At 30.8% G+C, this 22,098-nt stretch overlaps 1 protein-coding gene across 2 annotated transcripts in view; it reads left to right on the top strand.

The window, feature by feature from the left end:
- Uba6 (ubiquitin like modifier activating enzyme 6) overlaps window positions 1-22,098 on the top strand; it is an 86,333-nt gene that overhangs the window by 53,582 nt on the left and 10,653 nt on the right. For both annotated transcript variants that reach the window (XM_076865316.2, XM_076865317.2), the window contains exons 14-27: window positions 4,731-4,874; window positions 5,868-5,935; window positions 7,503-7,581; window positions 7,964-8,044; window positions 11,198-11,275; window positions 12,946-13,127; window positions 14,405-14,510; window positions 16,231-16,320; window positions 16,429-16,509; window positions 17,202-17,330; window positions 19,130-19,181; window positions 19,435-19,498; window positions 20,461-20,530; window positions 21,981-22,052. In XM_076865316.2, coding sequence (XP_076721431.2) covers window positions 4,731-4,874; window positions 5,868-5,935; window positions 7,503-7,581; window positions 7,964-8,044; window positions 11,198-11,275; window positions 12,946-13,127; window positions 14,405-14,510; window positions 16,231-16,320; window positions 16,429-16,509; window positions 17,202-17,330; window positions 19,130-19,181; window positions 19,435-19,498; window positions 20,461-20,530; window positions 21,981-22,052 — 1,296 coding nt within the window. The remainder of the gene's footprint in view (window positions 1-4,730; window positions 4,875-5,867; window positions 5,936-7,502; window positions 7,582-7,963; window positions 8,045-11,197; window positions 11,276-12,945; window positions 13,128-14,404; window positions 14,511-16,230; window positions 16,321-16,428; window positions 16,510-17,201; window positions 17,331-19,129; window positions 19,182-19,434; window positions 19,499-20,460; window positions 20,531-21,980; window positions 22,053-22,098) is intronic.

Raw genomic sequence — 22,098 nt, 5'->3', positions numbered from 1 at the left:
ATGGAAAGGGAATATGATTAAGAATTTATCCGGCTGGTACAATTTATATAAGGTAAATTTCACCCATTTTAGGTGTAAACAAAATTCTTTACACAACTAATTTAGTGTACACCATGAATTCAAAGTGTATAGACCCATATCCACCACTGCCAAGATGTAAAACATTCCCATAAGGTCAAAATGTTCCCTTACGCCTCTTTATGATAATCTCTGAAGCCTGCAGCCAAACCCTGGTGACCACTGTTGTTTTTGCCTTTTCTAGAATGTCTCAATGGAATGGTATTAGTACATAGCATTTTATTTTTGTCTCAGAACTTTTATTTGTTCTTTTTAGAAATACATAACAGTAGGGTGTATTTTGACATTATTTATAACTTTGTATCTCATTCTTGAGGTTGTACATGATATGGAATTTCACTGGTCATATATTCATATATGAACATAGGAAAATTATGTCCGATTTATTCTATTGTCTTTCCTATTCCCGCCCTCCTTTATTTTCTTTCATTCCCCTTGTGACTAATCCACTGAACTTTCTATTCTTCCCTTCTCTTCCTTGTTGTGTATTAGCATCCACATATCAAAGAGAACATTCAGCCTTTGGTTTTTTGGGGATTCGCTTATTTCACTTAGCATGATAGTTTCCAGATTCATCCATTTACTAGTAAGTGCCAAAAAGCCATTTTTCTTTATGGTTGAGTTAATATTCCATTGTGTATATATGCCACATTTTCTTTATCCATTTATCTGTTGAAGGGCACCTAGGTTGGTTCCATAGCTTAGCTATTGTGAATTGAGCTGCTATAAACATTGAAATGGCAGCATCACTCTAGTATGCTGATTTTAAGTCCTTTAGGTATATACTGAGGAATGGTATATCTGGGTCAAATGGTTCCATTCCAAGTTTTTAGAGGAGTCTTGGTACTTCTTTCCAGAGTAGCACCCACTAGCAATGTGTGAAAGTAACCTTTTCCACTCATCCTCACCAAAGTTTATTGTTACTTGTGTTCTCTTGATAACTGCCATTCTGACTGGAGTGAATAGAATCTTTTTTTTTTTTTTTTTTAATAGAAAGGGGAAGAAAGGAACCTCTGAGAGGACTCTTACATTCATCACTATTTTTTTTTTAAAGAGAGAGTGAGAGAGGAGAGAGAGAGAGAGAGAGAGAATTTTTTAATATTTATTTTTTAGCTTTTGGCGGACACAACATCTTTGTTTGTATGTGGTGCTGAGAATCGAACCCGGGCCGCACACATGCCAGAGGAGCGCGCTACCGCTTGAGCCACATCCCCAGCCCGAGAATAGAATCTCATCATGATTTTAATTTGGTTTTCTCTAATTGCTAGAGATGTGGAACTGTTTGTTTTTTTTTTTTTAATTAACCATTTATATTTCTTCTGTGAACTACCTGTTTAGTTCCTTTGCCCATTTATTGATTGGTTTATTTGATTTTTTTTTTTTTTTTTTTGGTCTTAAGTTTTTTGAGTTCCTTGTATATTTAGAGAATGTTCAATCTAAGGTGCAGGTAGCAAAATTTTCTCCCATTCTGTAGTCTCTGTCTTCACATTCTTGATTGTTTGCTGTGAAGAAGCTTTTTAGTCTGATGTTGTCCTATTAATTGATTCTTCATTTTACTTCTTGCACTTGGGAGTAGGTAGTGCACCTTGTTCAAGCAGTGTTTGTTCCCATGGATGGAAGCTTGCTTTAGCATTTGGAAATCAAGAATCACATGATTATCTCAGTAGATGCAGAAAAAATATTTGACAAAATATAGTATCCAGTCATGTTCAAAACACTAGAAAAACTAGGGAAAGTAGGAATATAACCTCAACATTGTAAAAGCTATATGTTAAACCCAAAGCCAACATTATTCTGAATGGAGAGAAATTGAAAGCATTCCTTCAAACACTGGAACAATATAGGGATGCCCTCTTTTACCATTCCTATTCAACATATTCCTTGAAACTCCAGCCAGAGCAGTTACACAAAAGAAAGAGATTAAAGTGATACAAGTAGGAAAAGAAGAACTCAAACTATCCCTATATGCCAAAGACATAATGCTACATTTAGAAGACCCAAAAAAAACTTCACAGAAAACTTGCAGAACTCATAAACAAATTCAGCAAAGTAGCAGGATATAAAATTAACACCTATAAATCAATTGTGTTCCTATACACCAATGATAAAATAAACTGAAGCAAAATAAAATTAGGAAAACTATTCTATTCACAGCCTCAAAAAAAAAAAAAAAAAAATACTTGGGAATCAGTCTAACAAAAGAGGTGAAAGACCTCTACAATGAAAACTACAGAGCAATAAAGAAAGAAATTGAAGACCTTAGAAAATAGAAAGTTTTTCCATGTTCTTGGATAGGCAAAAAAAAAAAAAATATTGTCAAAACGGACCATACTACCAAAAGTATTATCTATACTGATTGAACGCAGTTCCTATTGAAATTCCAGTTATGTTCGTTATTCTTAGAAATAGAAAGGACAGTCATGAAATTCATTTGGAAAAATAAGAGGCCCAGAATAGCCAAAGCAATCCTTAGCAAGAAAAGTAAAGCAGTAATCATCACAATACCAGACCTTAAATTATACTACAGAGCTATAGTAACACAAACAGCATGATTTTGGCACAAAAACAACCAAGACGACCACTGGAGCAGAAGACACAGAAACAAACCCACATATATACAGTTATCTCATTCTAGACAAAAGCACCATAAATGTATATTGGAGAAAAGATAACCTCTTCAATATTTATGTTCTTTTATAAATTAAGATAATTATTAATATATTAATATAATTTGCTAACTATAAATATAAACATTAGTTCCTTTGCCCATTTATTGATTTATAAAAAATGGGGAAAAAGCCCTCTCCCAGGGTTTTTCACCATAGCCAGTACTGAGATCTTTTAAACTTTATATCTATGTTCAGTTTGTGGAATTTAGTGAGACTTTTTATTTTCTCAGGATGATTTTGAGTATGCTTAGTAATCACTGGGCTTCCATTGTATGTACTATGTCTCTTCTTATTTCCTGCCTCATGGGCAGGCCTATAGCCTTGTCAAGTCCACAGTTATCTCTGTTGGAGTTTAGCATCTGCTCTACTTACAAGTAATTAAAGTTTATAATATTCTTTTTCCTATCAATACTAAAGACCTGTCACATTTTTATTTTTGATTTTGTGTCTATGAATGTTCTTTGATTGAGATAATTAGACTATCCTAGGGTAACTAAAAATTCTCAAGAATTGGATGTTTTTCATGTATTTTACTGAAAAATAACAGAATCTTGGGAAATAGTATAACTTAATGATAAAAATAAAGTTATGAAGTTAAACATTTTGCACTCAGGTCCTGGCTTATCAGTTTACCAACTATAAAATCTTAAGTTACCTATTCTTTCAAAGTTTTGGGTTTTCACTTACATAATATAATAAAATGATATTTCCTAAGATTATTTGGAAAATTTTATAGGAACTTAATGTAAAACTTAGCACAATAGGTACTTACTCAATCTAACTTGCTCCTCTTATGCTCATCATTGCTTGTAATATTATTGCCACCAATATCAACATTTAAAAATGGCACAACTTAAATCACAGTTCTTGTGACTTAAGGTGAGTGCTAAATATTTGAAAATTATGAAATAGAAAATTGAACTGGAGGGGTAAAATAATGAGTAATTATTAACCGTTATTTTATCTTACATATCTTTGAGAATGTACCAAAACCCAGTCTCCCTTACTAAGTATTCAATAATGGTTAGTGTACTTAGGATTTCAGGAGATTAATTGAGCCCTACTGGAAGCTTCAAGTCAAAGTTAAGGTTACTGATCTTGAAAGCATAGGAAGAGAAAGGAAAAACCAGAGCTTTTGAAAAGATCTTTGTTAAAAATAAGTTGTGCTAAAACAACAGCTCCAAAATCCAGTTACCCATTGTTTCTTTTAAAGTGATAACATGTTATTTTGAGACATATAAGTTCAGTTTGTAATTATAGTCATTGAGAACTTTGTATTTTTAGCAATGTATTGTCCCATTATTTATCATAATTATACTTTTTACTTACCACTTCTCACATAAACTAATAGCTTCTTATTTTTACAGATCTTCTTATGTTTGTTTATCGAGGTTCAGGATTTTTTGTAATCTTTATTAATAATCTTTTTTGTAAATTCTGGTTGTTCATAAATATAACTGACATCAAAGAATTATTCTTTTGCCTGTAATCCCAATAGCTCAGGAGGCCAAGGCAGGAGGATCCTGAGTTCAAAGCCAGCCTCATCAAAAACAAGATGCTAAGCAACTCAGGAGACCCTGTTTCTAAATAAAATACAAAATAGGGCTGGGGATGTGGCTCAGTGATTGAGTACCCATGAGTTTAATCCCCAGTACCCCCCCAAAACAAAAAAAAAACTATTCTTTAACAAAAACTGTAAATGGACGATATTCCTATTAATTCTAAATGTTACCCTAGGCTAATGTAAAGACTCAGATAGCAAAAAATGGGCAGGTACTGGAAAACAAATGCTGCGTAAGATAACAGGCAAATGAGTCTTTTTATTGTGAGTTTGAAATAGTTTAGAATTTAAAATTGATTTAGTAGAGAAATGTAACATTTAGAAGTTACATACTAATAATTCTAAATTTAGTCACTGAAATTTTAAGGGCACTATCTGAATAATATTAACAGTATTATTGTCTTTCATGGTTTGTGTTTCAGCCTGAAGTAAATGCTGATATTGTACATTGGCTTTCTTGGACTGCTCGAGGCTTTTTATCCCCACTTGCTGCAGCAGTAGGAGGTGTTGCCAGCCAAGAAGTATTAAAAGCTGTGACAGGAAAGTTTTCTCCTTTGTGCCAGTGGGTTAGTTTCTAATTTTACTATTTTTTTAACATTTAAGTTTTAATTTTCCATGCATAAAATGAATGTATAATGTATTATAATATAGTACTAATATGCTAGAAAAGCTACTTTAAAATATTATTTGATGCATGAAAGAGGCAAGCAATATGCCTCCAAAGCTTATTAGTTTTGTAACTGAAACTAACAGGATCTTATGTTAGGACTATTGGAAAATAACCCAAAGTTCTCTTCTTAGTAGTATTTCCCTCTATTGTGAAAGTAAAGAAATGAATTTTCTCTCCTTATAGTTAGTTGTTCTCCAGTAATAGCTAAGCTTTCTTGGTTCTCGAACTTGTTTCATGAAAATTTTTGCCATTATAGGTCCTCAAGTTCCCTTCCTGGGTATAAAATTCTAAAGTTGGAAAACATAGGAATGATACAGGTTTGAGTTATATCAATTAAAAACAGTCACAAGATGGAATAAAGACCCTAATTTCTGTCATCAGAAGGAATAATTGGCAGAAAGTATTCTTCTGTCCCTTTCTGTTTTGAAACAGTGTAAATATTTTTAATATAATATTCACTTTTATATTATAAAAAGAACCCACGTAAGGCAACTTTACTACTGAATTGTTTCTTCCAGCATGGGATACAAGTTGATTAGTAGAAAATCTGATTCAGTTGTAACTGTTAACATCTTGGTTAGATTTGGAAGTAAATTTTCCTTTTGTTTCCAAGGTTTGAAAATAGCATCTTACGTGACTAAATGATATGGATTAGATTATATATCTTTTAACAGTTCTTTCAACTTTTACCATTGTTTTAAAAGAGAAAATATAGGAATAGGCATGGTGTTATAAAAAATTATGTTTTAATATTATTTTACTCCAAATTGACATTTTTAATCATCTTTTCCAATGATGATTATTAAATAACTATAGTAGAGAAGAGCTTCCTTTTTAAATAATTTATGTTATATACATAGTAATTATGTTTTTAATCTTCTACTTTAAGTTATATCTTGAAGCAGCAGACATTGTCGAATCCTTAGGCAAACCTGAATGTGAAGAATTTCTCCCACGGTAATACAGAAATTTCTGTTACTTTTTCTTACTTGTATGTTTATAAGAAACAAGAGGTTGAAAGTTTTTATCTAAACATAGATTTATTTTAGATTTACTTTCTCTCATTAGTTATTGTTTCTTACTCCTTAGGTGTTAAATGTCATATCTTTTTACCACTTTGTAAATAATGAATATAAAGGTTTAAACTTTATGTCATGAGAATGGTTAGCATTCAAAATATCAGAATAATATTAGATGAAAAAATGCTCTCTGCAATCTATCAGTCATACTTCACCTTTTTGGGTTGTAAATATCTCTCAGAATCTGATAAAAGTTGAGATTTTATTCTCCCTAGAGAAAACATAACCCAAAATTCTGCCATCAGTTTAAGTGGGTTAACTCTAAAGCCCATACATGGGTTACTCTAAGAACTTTCTTAAAAATCACTGGCTTAGCAAATTATTTTTCAAGATACATTATTCCCCCTATCTGCAATTTTGTTGTCTAAGATTTCAGTGACGTATGATCTGAAAATACAAAATGAAAATTCCAGAAATAGCAGTTTTTAAGTTTCAAATTCCATGCACTTCTGAGTGGCATGATGAAATCTCACCATTCTGCCTAAGACCCGAATCATCCCTTTATTCAGAGTATTTGTTGAATACCTCTTAATCATTTTGTAGCTGTGATTAGATCAACCATCAGTATCATAGTTGGTTTTGTTCAAGTAAACCCTTGGGTTTCTCAGTAGTAACCCCAAAATGCAAGAGTAGTGATCCTAGCAATTTGGATATGCCAAAAACAAGAAATAAAGTACTATCTTTGTTTATATTTATATATAAATATATGTAAATATATATGTATATATTTTACTTATGTATAAGTGAAAATGTGAAAGTTCTCAACCTAAAGAAAGGGAAAAGGTTGTGTGCAGAAGTTATTAATATCTATGGTAAGGGGGCTGGGATTGTGACTCCGCGGTGTAGTGCTCACCTAGCATGTGTGAGGCCCTGGATTCAATCCTCAGCACCACATAAAAATAAATAAATAAAATAAAGATATTGTGTCCAACTACAACTAAAATATAAATATTTTTTTAAAAAAAGATCTATGGTAAGAAAGAGTCTGCTGTGTATGAAATTTTAAAGAAGGAAAAAGAAATTAGTGCTAGCTTTTCTTGTACCTCAAACTGCAAAAATTACAACCACAGCATGTGAGAGCTAAAATGAAAAAGGCATTAAATTTATGTCATATATGTTTATGTAAGATAAAATTTAGTATGCATAGGTTTCTGTAGTGTCCAAGGATTCGGGTATACTGGAGGTCTTTGAACAAATTTCCTCTGGGTGAGAGAGAACTACTATGAATTATAGTTATCATCACTTAAGTTATTTGGACTTATTAAGTCAAATGGAAAGAGTAAAAGCTGATTTTGTGTGGTCTTTTCTCTTTCAGTTAAGGTAGTTCTGATAAGTTGGAAGATACTATTTAGTTTATTCTTTTTTAAAGCACATGAAATTTGCATTAATGACAATGAAACTAATCTGTTTTTTTCTATTTTTGTGTTAAATGTTGTTTTTTTCAGAGGAGATAGATATGATGCCTTAAGAGCCTGCATTGGAGATACTTTGTGTCAAAAGCTACAGAATTTGAATGTCTTTTTAGTAAGTTAATAGTGATGGGAATTGTGATGTGATTTTTTTTCCATTAAAATGTTTTGTGGTGTTCATGTCTGTCTTACAAAAACTGAGCTCAGTATTTTGGTTTTTTTTGGAATTCTTTAATGTCTTTTGTTTAAATAAGTTATGAATATTTTTGCTTTTTCTTATTTGGTTTATACTTTTTTCCATCTTTGAGAAACTTGAAAAGATATAATAAATGTTAACTATTTTGAACTAAAATGAGTCACAAATGGCCAGTAATTATTTTAAAGTATGTGTTATCATAACTTATCATTTGAAGAAAATTTAGGTTGGAATTCTTCCTTGTTAAGTAGATATTATAGTTTTATTTTAATCTGGTACGTATCATTTTTCTCCTGCATAGGTAGGATGTGGAGCCATAGGCTGTGAAATGTTAAAAAATTTTGCTTTACTTGGTGTTGGCACAGACAAGGAGAAGGGAATGGTAAGATATAAACCTTTGAGAGCTAAAAGTTTGTATTTCTCTTTTACCTTTTTTTGAACTGTATTTGACTATGTAGATCTGAAGTATTTTTTGAGACGAGAGCATTAAACCACAAATTGGAAGAATCTGATATCGTCTAACCACTAATCAAGATCTGTGACCTTATGACAAATTACTTTAATTCTCTGCTCCTCAGTTCCTTTCTCTAATGCTCTGAAACTGAAAACAACCAATTGTTGTTACTTCTATTAGATACTATTAATTGTTAAATAAACCTTTAAGATGAGAGAAGACATTAGAAATTTACAGAGTAGTAGTTTAGATGTAGTTTCAATTAATGTCAACAGTAGTAGGAATAAAATAAATTTTGGAATGCAATTTAAATTTTTAGCACTAAATATAAGTTAAAAAATGGATTTTATTGGTGGTGTTTCCTTTTTTAAGATATAAGCTAACTTTTGTTAGTGATTTCTTAGATTTATCATAATGACTAACAAAATGACCATAAATAACTAAAATTTATATAGTAGTTCACATTTTATAGTTTAACTTATTATTCCACTTTAAGAGAACATTTATTACTTTCGTAGATATTATGTTTATATTATTTCTGCTTAGGATTTCCTCAGTTTTATTCCATACACTACTATTAGTTCTATTGTTTTAAAAAGCATTTTAAAACAACAACAAAAAAAACCATTGGTTGCCTAAGTTTGGGGATCGCCTGAATACCTAAATTCATAGTGCATATCAGCATGTGAAGGTTAAAAAAAAAACTGGTGAAGAAACCAGTTGAGTTTAGGCAACAAAATGGAGTAAGTTAATGTGGACAGACCTCTGAAATACCACAAACACATAGACTTACTGTACAAATACTTTTTTAACTTTTTTAATTTTAAAAATCGACCTATGGTAGAACAAACTTTGAATTTAAAAATGATAGAAGATAAAAAGAAATAGAAACATGAGAAGAAATCAGCACTAAGATTTTTCCAAAATGTCATGTAAGAATTTGTCTAATTGTAAACCTACAATTCAAATGCAACTGAAAGTGAAATTTGACAAATAGAAGATAAATACAAGTACTCAGAAAGTAGTGTAGAAAAACTATCTTTTAAAAAATGAAAGCAGATGCATTTGCTATGTCCAGTGTAAATCTAGTGGAATTTCCCGGGAGAATAAACATGCTGGGGAAGAAACAATGTATTTCCAAGATAATGACAAAAATTCCTGGAGTTGAAGCAAGACAAGTATGTTCAAATTAAAAAGATGAAGATTCGGGCTGGGATTGTGGCACAGCAGTAGAGCGCTAGTCTAGCATGGGTGGGACCCGGGTTCGATCCTCAGCACCACATAAAAATAAAGGCATTGTGTTTTGTCCATGTACACCTAAAAAATAAATGTTAAAAAAAAAGATAATGAACATTGATTTATTTAAAAAAAAAATGAAGATTCAAAAAGGAGGTTGTATAATAGACATCTGTCCAGCAATAAATGCTAGAAGATACATAGAACTTTATAGTTAAAGAGAAAATGACTATGAACATAAATTTCTATACTCAACTAATCTTTCAAGAGGGAGGACAAAGTAAAGATATTTAACCAATAAAATGATTAAAGATTACCTACCAGCATTGGTTCTTACTGCGAGTACTGTTAAGTAATGTGGGTACTGCTTGAAGGATAAGCAAAGGCATTTATCAGCATTCTTAAGTTTAGATAAGAATTAATTTTTAAAAGTCTTTAGTTAAAATATTTACTGATTTAGGAGTATGGTTCAAAATAAAATATCTATAATGTTGTACATTGATGTCATCATTGAAAGTAGAAGGAAGAGTTGCAAGGTAAATAAGTTCCTGTATTCTCAGATTGTTCAGGAAGAAGACGGTTTAATTAATTTTAGAAGTTATACCTGTTAAAATTTTTAACATAACCATATAAAAATAGATGTATAACTTCCAAACCAGTTGGAATTAAGAAAACTTGATCAATGTGGTAGAAAGCAAAATGGGGAGAATAAAAAGTGAGTTTGGAAAAAGGAGAAAGACAAAGAGGTATACGCACAATCACAGTAATTATTGTGAGTTGAGGTAAGGGTTTGTTTTTTTGTTTTGGAACTCGGGGATTGAACTAAGTGGTGCTTTACCACTCAGCCCCTTTTATTTATTTATTTTGAGACAGGGTCTCACTAAATTGCTTAGGGCCTACTCACTAAATTACTTAGGCCGGCCTCAAACTTCAGATCCTCCTGGCTCAGTGTCCTGAGTCACTGAGATTATGGTCATGTACCAGAGCAGTTAACCTTGAGTAAGGTTTTTTATTAAAGGTTATTTTCTGCTTGGCATTTTGTTGTTATTCCCATTAAAAAAGATACCTTCTAACATAATTAGACAGAAATATTAAAATATCTGGGAGATATCCACTAAAAGAAAATGAACATCTGTAAATACTATTATTCAACATCTAATAACTAACATAGTCTGAGAGATATTACACCTAGGCAAATTGTGTATAAAAATACTACCTTAAATGGCAAATTATTTTTAATACTTTTCAGATAAATCTAAGTCTGTCACTTTTCTTGCATCCTTTGAAATGAAAGTCTATAAACTTTTTCTGAAAGGACCAGATTGCACATTTAGGTTTGACCAGGTATCGTCACAACTGCTCAGCTCTGCCTCAGAGAATGAAAATAGCCATAGACAGTACACAAACAGTGTGCCAGTAAAACTTTATTTACAAAAACAGGCAGCCTCCACTTTAGTTTGTAGACCTTATTAGCTGAAGTTCCTTTCAGATTGAAATGTGCAAGTATTCTTTTCAAACTATAATTCCCAAAGAATAAATATAAATTTAGAAAGAAGAGCTAGGTCCTCTATAGGTAATTAATTGCATGGGTCTAAAAGGTGATAGAGATGTTTTCAGCCTCTATTTTCTCATAAATAGTTGAAGAACATTTTTGAATAATGATTACAATTTATTCTTCTACCTTGTTTAAGGTACTCCTATGCTCAATATCAATTATAATTAAATATAGGCATAAAAGCATAGTATCGGTAAGCCAAATAATTTAGAACAATTTGTAGAAGCTGTTTTAGTCATTCCAAGATAAGTAAGATAGATTTACTTATTATGTTTTCCTTCCAATGTTAGGTTACAGTTACAGATCCTGACTTGATAGAAAAATCCAACTTAAATCGACAGTTCCTATTTCGTCCTCATCACATACAGGTATGTTGATATTCTGTTTCCAATTTAAGTCATCTGTTATATAAAAAAGAGTTTCCTTTTTGTAAATAGAAAATAGGAATGAATAAACAAAGTGTTTTTAAATTCAAAATGTTTTAGAATTTTATTACTACTGAGAAAGATAAAAAGGAAAATATAAAATTATCTTTTAATATAAAATATTGGTTTTTGCATTGATTTTGGATATTAATTTGAGTTGTGAAATATCAGTATTTTTTCATTCTGTAATCACGTAGGTATGTTTTCATATTTAATTTTAGAAAATAAATATATTGAAACAAATTTTATAATTTGAAGTTCTGACATCATAAATTTGGAGCTACTCTCATTTTTCAGTCTTATGAAACAGGTAAACTTTAGCACTTAGAACTTAAGTCAGGGAATGAAGGAGTTTAGTTAAGCAGATATGCTTTTATTTTTATTTTATTTTCCCTTTTTTGTTCAACAGCTCATTAACAGTCTTAGTACATTAAGCTTAGGAGTGTCATGAACAGAAAGTGACTATAACCGAATAGTTAACCTAATTGCCTTACTTGTACAGTTATAAAGGTTAAAGTAACAGGGCCTTTCATAAACTAAAATAGATTACAAAGTTTAAGCACTTTGTGAAGAACTAAAAAATCCTGTTTATTATTTTACTGAGTGAGTAAAATAAGTGAGACATGAAACATGTAAGCCTAACAATGCAGAAATACCATTAAAATGCTATGCATGAACTCAGAATGGGGCAAGAGAAATTAAGCGTCACAGCTAGTACTCACAAATTATTGTGATAATACCTGAAATGGCACCAAAGATTGAATAATTACTAAATCTTTAAAAAAAGAATGAATTTTCATTTAGAGTATTCTTTTTATAAAACTGAAACATATATAGGGCACAATGGTGCATGCCTATCATCTCAGCAGCTCAGGAGGCAGAGGTAGAAGGATCACAAGTTCAAGGTCAGCCTCAGCAATTTAGTGGGACCCTGTCTCAAAATAAAAAATATGGGGGAAACGGGCAAGGGATGTAGCTCAGTGATAAAGTACCCCTGAGTTCAAACCCCAGTACGAAAAAATAAATAAGAATTTTAAAAGATTAAGTATCAATGCATTAAAATCTCATACATCTACGAGCTTATTTTCTGCAGATCTGGATTTTCTATATTTTTTGAAGGTATTATGATTTTCTAGTCTCTAGCAAGTCACAATTACTGTGGGAACAAAATATATTAATTGAGCTGGGCATGGTGGTACAAAAACTAATCTCATCTACTCAAGAGACAGGCAGGAGTATCACAAGTTCAAAATAAAATTTTTTAAAAAAGACACTTACCTAGCATTTTCAAGGTCAGTCCCAAGAATTTTAAAAAGGAAAAAAAAAGTACTAATTGGACTTTTAACTATTATTCTAAGAATTCTAAACCACTGAACCATGAAATAAAGGATCTTTAGATTTTTTTTCATTAATGTGTATATTATTTGGACTAAGGTGCATTATTAAATATAGTGATTACAGTAACTATAATTATCACAAACCAAAAATGAAAATGTCTCATTGCTTTACTTTCACCTTATATATCTATTTATAAGAAATTAGAATGTGTAAGTTCATAGTTCATCTTTTTCATTTAACATTATTTCTTCTGTTTGTATTTGTTATTTGTTTAGAAACCTAAAAGCTATACTGCTGCTGATGCAACTATGAAAATAAATCCTCAGTTAAAGATAGATGCACACCTGAACAAAGTATGTCCGGCCACTGAGTCCATTTACAATGATGAGTTTTATACTAAACAAGATATAATTATTACAGCATTAGATAATGTGGAAGCCAGGAGATATGTAGACAGGTAGGTTCTTATTCAGGTTCATGAAGAATTATCTTTCATGTTTACTTCTATTTCTCACACCTACTTATTGAAAAATTACAAATTTTCTGATTATTATTTATGTTCTATAGTACTCATCAAACCCAAACTGTCTGATGATTTCCCATTATACCTAGAATAAAATTGAAAAGTGGAACTAGTCTAAATGTCTTTCATGCAGTAACTGCTGCTCGTCCACCACACTAGTGTAAAATATACCCAAGCATTTTGGTTCCTCTTATTTATTCTAGTTACAGTTATATTCTTTCAGTTCTGACAAGGCCTTAAGTTCCCCTGACCCTCAATTTTTTCTCCAGTGTGTGGGGTAGAACCCAGGGCCTGAAGCATTAGGGAAAATGCTCTACCACTGAGTTACATCCCCAGCCCATAGCTTCAGCACTTTTTTTTTCCCCAGACCTCAGGAAGTTGATGTTTATCTTTCTCCAAAACTCCTGTCACTGAATTTGCCTATCACTTTTCAGTTTAAGGTTTTTTCCTCATTCTGTTTTAGCCTAAATGTCTGTCTTAAAACAGACTTTCTCCCCAATATACTTTTTCCTTCATAACACTTTTCTTGACATGTATATTTATTTAATGTTTATTGCCTCAGTAAGCCATTCTTAGAAACCGTTTATTTTCATCACTGTATCCTTAGTGTTCAACAGATGATATCATTCAGTAGATGTTTATGAAATAAGTAGATGAATGAATGATTATACATGTGTAAACCTTACATAGTCTTTCTTACATAATTATATGACTCCTTAACGTGGGATGCTGGAGCAGATAATTAACAGGAAAATTTTATCTGTCAAAAAATGTAGTGAAAAGATTGTGGTCTTAAGCAGAAAACACACACAAAAAAACATTAAAATGTGGACAATGTGGGTAATGTTAAGTATGGAGAAGAAAAATTGATACTGTTTGAGATAAAGCAAATATTGAGAATATATAGTGGGATAGCACTTGTTGTCAGAAAATAATCAAAGAATAAATAGAAAGCAACAGAAGAAAGGATAAGTTAAGAATTAACCTAGAGATAAAAACCAACACAGCCCAAGATTTAGTGGTGGTAGTAGAAGGGAGAAACAAAAATGACTAGAAAGAGCAACAGAATTTGCATGCATGACAGGTCTGGGAAGTTGAAATTTTCAGTGGGGTTTTTGGTGTTTATACATTTTGTTTCCTAATATATTCAGAAAAAGGTATCAATATGCAAAATGGCCAATGTGTTTTTTATATATTATATTTTCAAACAGCCGTTGCTTAGCAAATCTACGGCCTCTCTTAGATTCTGGAACAATGGGCACTAAGGGACACACTGAAGTTATTATTCCTCACTTGACTGAATCTTATAATAGTCATGTAAGTGATCAACACTTTGAAATAAATGTTTTCTTTATATATCATTGGTTTTTGTCTTCATCACAAGTCAGCAAATTTGATTTAGCTTTCTTAATCCTTCTGTTTTTGCTCTGCCAGCTATGTCTATACCTACATACGTGGCATTTCTAAAAATGATAACTGAATTTTTTCAAAGTCATCAGAATTTTGTATCTAGTTTTCCTGTAGTAGTATTCGTGTGTATACTATTTATTTCTCAAAGCCTCTATTTAGTTTTCTAACAATTTGGGAGTTTAAGATTGCTTGATAAGAAAATTAAACTTTTAGATTGCGAATTGAGCTATCAACAAAGACAAAATTATTTTCATCTGCTGATCCTTTGATTTTTATTATATTATACATTAGCTGGTATCTAAGGAATAAAGAAGGCAAGGATAGTCATTGTACATTTGTGTCTAATGTTTATTCTCCTCAGGAATTTATACCTAGCCTACATTGTCAGAAATAACCTGTGAAACTTAATAAAAGTACAGACCCTGGTGATCCACCCAAAATCTAACTGAAGAATCAGATTCTTAATAGGTGGGACCTAGCTGTCTGTGTGCATATATTTTTACATAATGATGTAAGTGTAAGTTTTAAAACCCCATAAATAATTTTGAGATACTGCCAAAGTTCAAATGACTGGTCTCGGAAATAAAGCTTTACAACTTAAAAAGATCCACTCAGGTTAAAAAAAAAAAAAAAAAGTGAAAAAATAATATTTTTGAAGCATCAGTATCCCTTTATTTAATGGGTATATTTGGTTTCTAAATTTTTAAAATTTTTATAAGGACATGTTTTTCCATGTCCTTTCATGAAATCAGAAGTTTATATGTAATGAAAATGTTATAAAATTCAGAAGTTTAATTTGAAGGCGATTAGATGGAAAAAAAATCATGATATGCTGATGTCATTGTAAGATTTCCAATATAAATCTCTCCTAAACCTTTTCCTCTTTTTTTGGCTTCAAACTCTTGAGAACCAGAATGTAATACTCTCCTGGCTTCACTCTTTAATTTATAAAATATTTAGTAGTGTTTTATAGGTCAAAAAACTTGAATCCAAATCTCTAAGTAAAAAAGAGACAAAGTGAGTCATTTTAGATTGGTTAAATGAATAAGCCTCGCCTACCTGTACCCTATAATAAAGATTTCTTCAGTGCTCCTTTATCTACATGAGATAACTTAGCTTTTGCCATTTATTTAAGACACACTTTTATAAGAAACTATACCATTTATTTAAGACACACTTTCTGTAAGAAACTATACCACTCATCCTTGGTTCCAAGTATTTTTCTCCATAGAGAGACTTATATTACCCTAGGACTCACGGTACTATATTTTGGATTCTTGAATTACTTTTCAATGTAGGTGGCAGTAGTGTTCTGAAATTTTAAATCTTACTTTATTTCTGAAAAAAAAACAATGAGCTATGTGTGGTTATATGCCGTGTGTACTACATGGTATACCAAATGATAGCACAGATGACAAAATGATAAAGTATTCATGTTTGTGATTCCTTTGCTATTAACAAATAGGTTAAATGTCAAAAGAATTAATTTTAATTATGTAAGAGAAAATATTAAAATGTATGCTTGTACATGATTTTTTGATTTTTATATTGGTCTTAAGACTCAAATTAAATCAATAAAAATTTATTGATGCTTTTCTTAAGTATCTTTTGTCATGTTTTATAATAGCGAGATCCCCCAGAAGAGGAAATACCATTTTGTACCCTAAAATCCTTTCCAGCTGCTATCGAACACACTATACAGTGGGCAAGAGATAAGGTAAAAGTTTCTTTTTCAGAGAGTTTACCTTCTTTGAAGTGAGAATGTGATATATCCAACTTTAAAAAAAGAGTTGTTTGTGGAACATTTTTCTGTTCTCCCTTACAGTTTGAGAGTTCCTTTTCACACAAGCCTTCATTATTTAACAAATTTTGGCAAACCTATCTATCGGCAGAAGAAGTCTTACAGGTAAAATTAATGCATTTTAATACAAACTTAACATTTTGTATCATTATAATCTTAATTTCAAGTTACCTGTCTTACCTCCATAAAGAATGGTTAAAACATTAGTGTTGTACATAAAAATTAAAAACATACATGAGGAATCTTGAAATTATGTCACAGATGACCTTATTTTAGTTTGATTGAACTGTATGAAGTTGTCAATGTTTAACTATGTTTGATCCGCAATAATGATAATAAGAGCAACAAATTATAAAAGGACTTGCTAAGCTCTTAGGGGAAAAATTGAGGAAATTTTAGTGAAAATGTTTGGAGTAAACAGTAATCTCAAACTTAACTGCTCTCATGATAAGGGCAATTTCAAAGATGTTTCCTTGTATTCCTTAATCATATACTACTGAAAAGTCAGCTTTTTATAAATATTATTAATAGAATTATTTGTACTCTAAGTACATATGTAGTAATAACAACATAGCTAGGAAAACACCTATCTTGTGAGAGTTAAATTTTTCTATGTAATCTCCTACCATTCTCTTCCTATAAAAGATGAATTAAAAGAAAGAGGCAGAACAGAAAGGTAGAGACAAGGAACTTGAGGTGAAAAATATAATAAAAACATTTAACAGAGATTTAGAAAGTGTATGTATGTGTTTTTAATTTGAAGTATATTCGTGTTTTCTTTTTCTTTTCCATTCTAGAAAATACAAAGTGGGCAGAGTTTAGAAGGCTGTTTTCAAGTCATTAAGTTACTTACTAGAAGACCTAGAAATTGGTCCCAGTGTGTAGAATTAGCAAGATTAAAGTTTGAAAAATATTTTAACCATAAGGTAAGTAAGCATTCTTGGACATTAAGGAAAAGTCTGACCTTGACTCAACTAGTTATTTCTAAATTAATTTTATTGACCTCAAATGTCTACTAATTTTTTTTTTTTTTTTTTTTTTTTTTTTTTTGGTCAAGGTGTTCAGAAATTAGTAACAGTGGGACTTGGTGACACACACCTATAATCTCAGTTGCTCAGGAGGCTGAGGCAGGAGGATCCCAAGTTCAAAGCCAGCCTCAGTAACTTATCAAGGCCCTATGCAACTCAGTGAGACCCCGTCTCTAAATAAAAAAGCTATGGATGTACTTTGTGGTTAAGCGCCCCTGAATTCAATTCCTGGTGCCAAAAAAAAGTAATAAGCAAGAACGAGAGCACACACTAATTTCTCTTTCAATGTTACTCATTGGAAAAAGCATTTAAATTCCACTCATTGGCTTTTCTATTATGCATTTAACTGATTCTGTCTCCTTGTATTCAAAGTTGTGTTTCAGGTAGTTTTCTTTTCTAGGGAATAAGGAATATATTTTGCCTGTAGTCTAAAAGAAGTTTGTTTGAAATAGAAGCAAAAGTGAGAAAATAAGAGATCTTCAGTCAGAAATTTTTGTCACAATTTTAACTTTTCCAGTCATATATATCTATTACCTCAAATGTAAATTGAGGATAATAAATTATCCTCATAGTATAGTATCTGATACTTAGGGGTGGACTGAGAATCAAATAAGTTAATACAGTTGAAATATTTAGAACAGCACATGGCAGGTGAGTAATCACTAAATATTACCTATTCTTACTTGCAATTACATACAGTTGCTAGAATGTTTACTGTAACTCTCTTTAGTCTCTCCCTCTCTTTTGGCTCTTACCTATAAGAATATAAAGTAAGTTAACCTTTTTTGGGAAAAAAAAAAATCTTTGATTTTATTTGTCTTTTAACTTCCTTCATGCCTTTGCTTCTTAGAAAAAAATGGTTTAATCACCCAGTGATTAAATGTGACTTCTTTCGCAAATACTCTTCAAATTGTTCTTACCATGATTGTCAGTGCCCTCTTTGTTTTAGAATTTTTTAAAAACTTCTTTTAGTTCTTATTTTCTGTGGTTTTTTTTAAACTTTTTTTTTATATGGAAAAACTTCAATCTCATAAATGTGGAGGAAATAATATAATGAACCCACTGTGTCATAATCATTTATCTTTCACCTCAGCTTAACCATTATCAATTTATAGATAATTTTGTTTCTTTTATATTTCCATTCACATTCTCCCCTAGATGATTTTGAAGCAAATCCCAAATATTTTATCTCCAAATACTGTGGACTGTTACTTGTTATTTGTTGTAAGGATTAGCTCTTTATCAAAAACAAAGTGATATGTAAAATATGCCACCATTTTTATAATAGTGAATGAAATAATGTACAGTTGTGTTTGCTAAAGATATTTAGAAAAAGGTTTTGATAAAAAATGACAATAGAGGTTTTTTCCAGGTATCGGGAGTAATGACAGGAAAATGGACAGGCAATATACAGATGACTAGGAACTTCACGATATACCTTTTAATGTTTTTTGATTCATGAAGCATGTATATATATTAACACATAAAAATGTTTAATTTTAATTTAAAAATTTAGTTGCTATCCAGGCTGATATCTATAATCCTAGTGACTCAAGGGATTTAGCTCAGTGGTAAATTGCCCTGGAGTTCATTCCCCGGTACAGTCAATCAATCAATCAATCGGTAGGTTCTCATGTACTATTGAGGGTTTCTTTAGTTCATGTTTTTTGTTTTTGTTGTTTTACTTTTTTCTTTAGGCTCTTCAGCTTCTTCACTGTTTTCCTCTGGACACACGATTAAAAGATGGCAGTAAGTGTAACCCAAGTGTCAAGAAGAAATTTTTTTTTTTTTTTTTTTTTTTTTGTATAACAAAGAGAGTCTCCTTCCATCTTATTCCCCTTCTCCCTTTTTTTAAATTTTTTTTTTAGTTTTTTTTTTTTAATCCCCCTCACATCATCATACATGTATTTTGTATAACGACGAGGGAAGAAGAAATTTTTAACGTAACTTAGGACTAAACTGTCAGCATATATTGAAAATAATATTTGAATCTTTTTGTTAGGTTTATTTTGGCAGTCACCAAAGAGACCACCTTCTCCAATAAAATTTGATTTGAATGAACCTTTGTAAGTATTTATATCAATTTGAACTGTGTACATTTCTTAATTGCAAGGGTTTTAATGTTAAATGATTACATAAGCAAATTATTAACAAGTAATTCTGACTACAACTTTTCATTTCACATAAATGTAAATCCATTTACTCACATGGTAAATAACTTCATTATTTATATCTACTATAATGTAAAACCAAAATCTACTTATTAACTTTGTCAATAAAAAACATAAACTGATAATAAGTGTTTTATACTTAATAAAGCTGAGAATTTTTAATTATATGGAGGAAGCAGCAGTTATTACTGAGTATCTCCCTAAATAATTTCAAATAAATTTTCAAAGGAATTGGTCTCATTTCTGGATGTACTATATTAATGAACATTAGATTTACACTTATTTATATATTTTTATTAAAACTTATCTTGCCTACACTAATCTTCCTTTCTACAAATAGCTCTTTGCTAAATTTTCTCATCCAGTGCTTTTAGGCCTCCAGTGACCTTATCCTGCTTCTCTATAAAGTTTAACCTTTTTTGTTTTTAAACAGTCTCTTGTTTAGATTGAACCTGATGTATACTCTTGAATACCTGGTATATAATATTTTCTTAGGAATTAAAATGAATTTTCTTCCACAGGTTTAAATTTTCTACTTCTCACCATTCACTCCTTTCCTCAAAGTAGTCATGATAACTACCTGAATATTATTACTGTTCAGTGTTTTTAAGAATAAACATTAAGGGCTATGGTTGTAGCTCAGTGGTAGAGCCCTCTCTAACTCTTGTGCAACACTAGGTTCAATCCTCAGGACCACATAAAAATAAATAAAGGTATAATGTCCATCTATAACTAAAAAAAAAAAAATTTAAATATTTAATATTTTTTCTTTTATAATTTTGGCAGAGTTTTGTTCTAAACTGGAATTTTATTAAAACTGTGCATTCATACTTTGCTTTAATTTTTTATTTCAAAAGGCACCTCAGTTTCCTTCAGAATGCTGCAAAGCTATATGCTACAGTATATTGTGTTCCATTTTTAGAAAAGGTAAGATATTTTTCAACCCCTAACAATTAGATGTAAATCCAGGTTGAAATTAGTTAATTGAATCAAAATGTGTTTTTACAAGAATCATTCTTTTTAAACAAAGTTTTTGTTGTATTGTCCATTCTGACATAGCAGAAGTATTCATTGCAGTATTGCTAAATTGAAGAAAATTGAATTTTACTTTCTGAATTTGCATATGAAACAGTTATTATAAAAGCAGTCATACTTTATTTTTAAAATATTTCTAATCTGTTATTCTATTCTAAAAAGCTAAAATGAGCCATTTCATAGCAATTTTAAATACTCTTAGAGATTCTCTTCGTTAATTATTTTTTACTTATTGTAATATTAACTTACATGTTTCCAGAAATCTAAAAACCCTCCCCTGTATTGAACTTTCTTACCCTTATCAGTATAGTCACTGTCCTAGACATCATGTTTGTTGACTCATATCCGAAGGATCACATATAATCTTGCGAGACAAGTGTGCATTGGTTGATTTTTCTTCACAAATGCATATTAGAGCTAAATAAATTGCTATACTCTCACATAGGCCAAATAAAGAAATATGAACTGGATCCATATTTTTTTTTTATATATATATATATATATATATATATATATATATATATATATATATATATATGATTATTTTGGATCCAGGTAAAATTGTCTATTATAAATCCAATCATTTTTTAGTTAATATGTATGAAATATATCACAAATGTCTAATAGCAATAACAGCATTTTATTTTTTACAAAAAATATGGCAGCTATTTTATAAGAGTAGTAATTGACCTCAGAAGCAGTATATTCATGCCTATAATCCTAGTGACTCAGGAGGCTGTAGCAGGAAGATCTGAAGTTCAAGGCTGACAACTTAAGTGAGAACCCTAGCAACTTATCAAGACACTCTGAATAAAAAGGTTTGGGGATATAGCTCAGTGGTAAAGTGCCCCTGAGTTCAATCCCTAGTACCAAAAAGAAAGAAAAGCCTTGTGTCCAAGCAGCTTTTTAATAGTGAATATGGCTCCAAAAACCTTAAATTGATCTAAGTTCATCTTGAGTCATTTGAGTATTTTTCTGTTTTTCAAAGTAGGAAGTCTATTTGCTTATCTGTTGAACAGAATGTTGTGCAAGGGACTTTGTAAAAACATTGGTGCTAAAAATAATAAAGGTAATCCCTTTTTAAAAATCTGCAAAAAGAGGTAAAATTTCAGGTTTGTTGACATCTAGATAAGTACTTTTTCACCCTAGTCCCTCCTCCACCTATAGCCATTATGGGTGATAATTTTATAGAAATAAACCTAAGTGTCTCAAATGGATGTAGCCTAAATATTTCAGATGGTAAATTATTCACAATTTGGGTAAAGGACTTTTTGGATGTTTTTAGCTTTAGAATTCAGAATTAGAGAATTATGTTTGTTTATTGCTTTTTTTAAAAAAACAGGACTTGTCAACAGATGCCCTTGTGAGTATTCTTTCAGAAGTAAAGATTCAGGAATTCAAACCTTCCAACAAGGTAAATTTAGAAATTAATTCATTTAACAATAGTCTCATGGACTTTT

This window comes from Callospermophilus lateralis, chromosome 8 (assembly GCF_048772815.1).
Source record: "Callospermophilus lateralis isolate mCalLat2 chromosome 8, mCalLat2.hap1, whole genome shotgun sequence".
Classification (NCBI taxonomy): domain Eukaryota; kingdom Metazoa; phylum Chordata; class Mammalia; order Rodentia; family Sciuridae; genus Callospermophilus; species Callospermophilus lateralis.
Note: the sequence above shows the minus strand (reverse complement) of the source record. Positions and strands in the feature narration are given on the sequence as shown.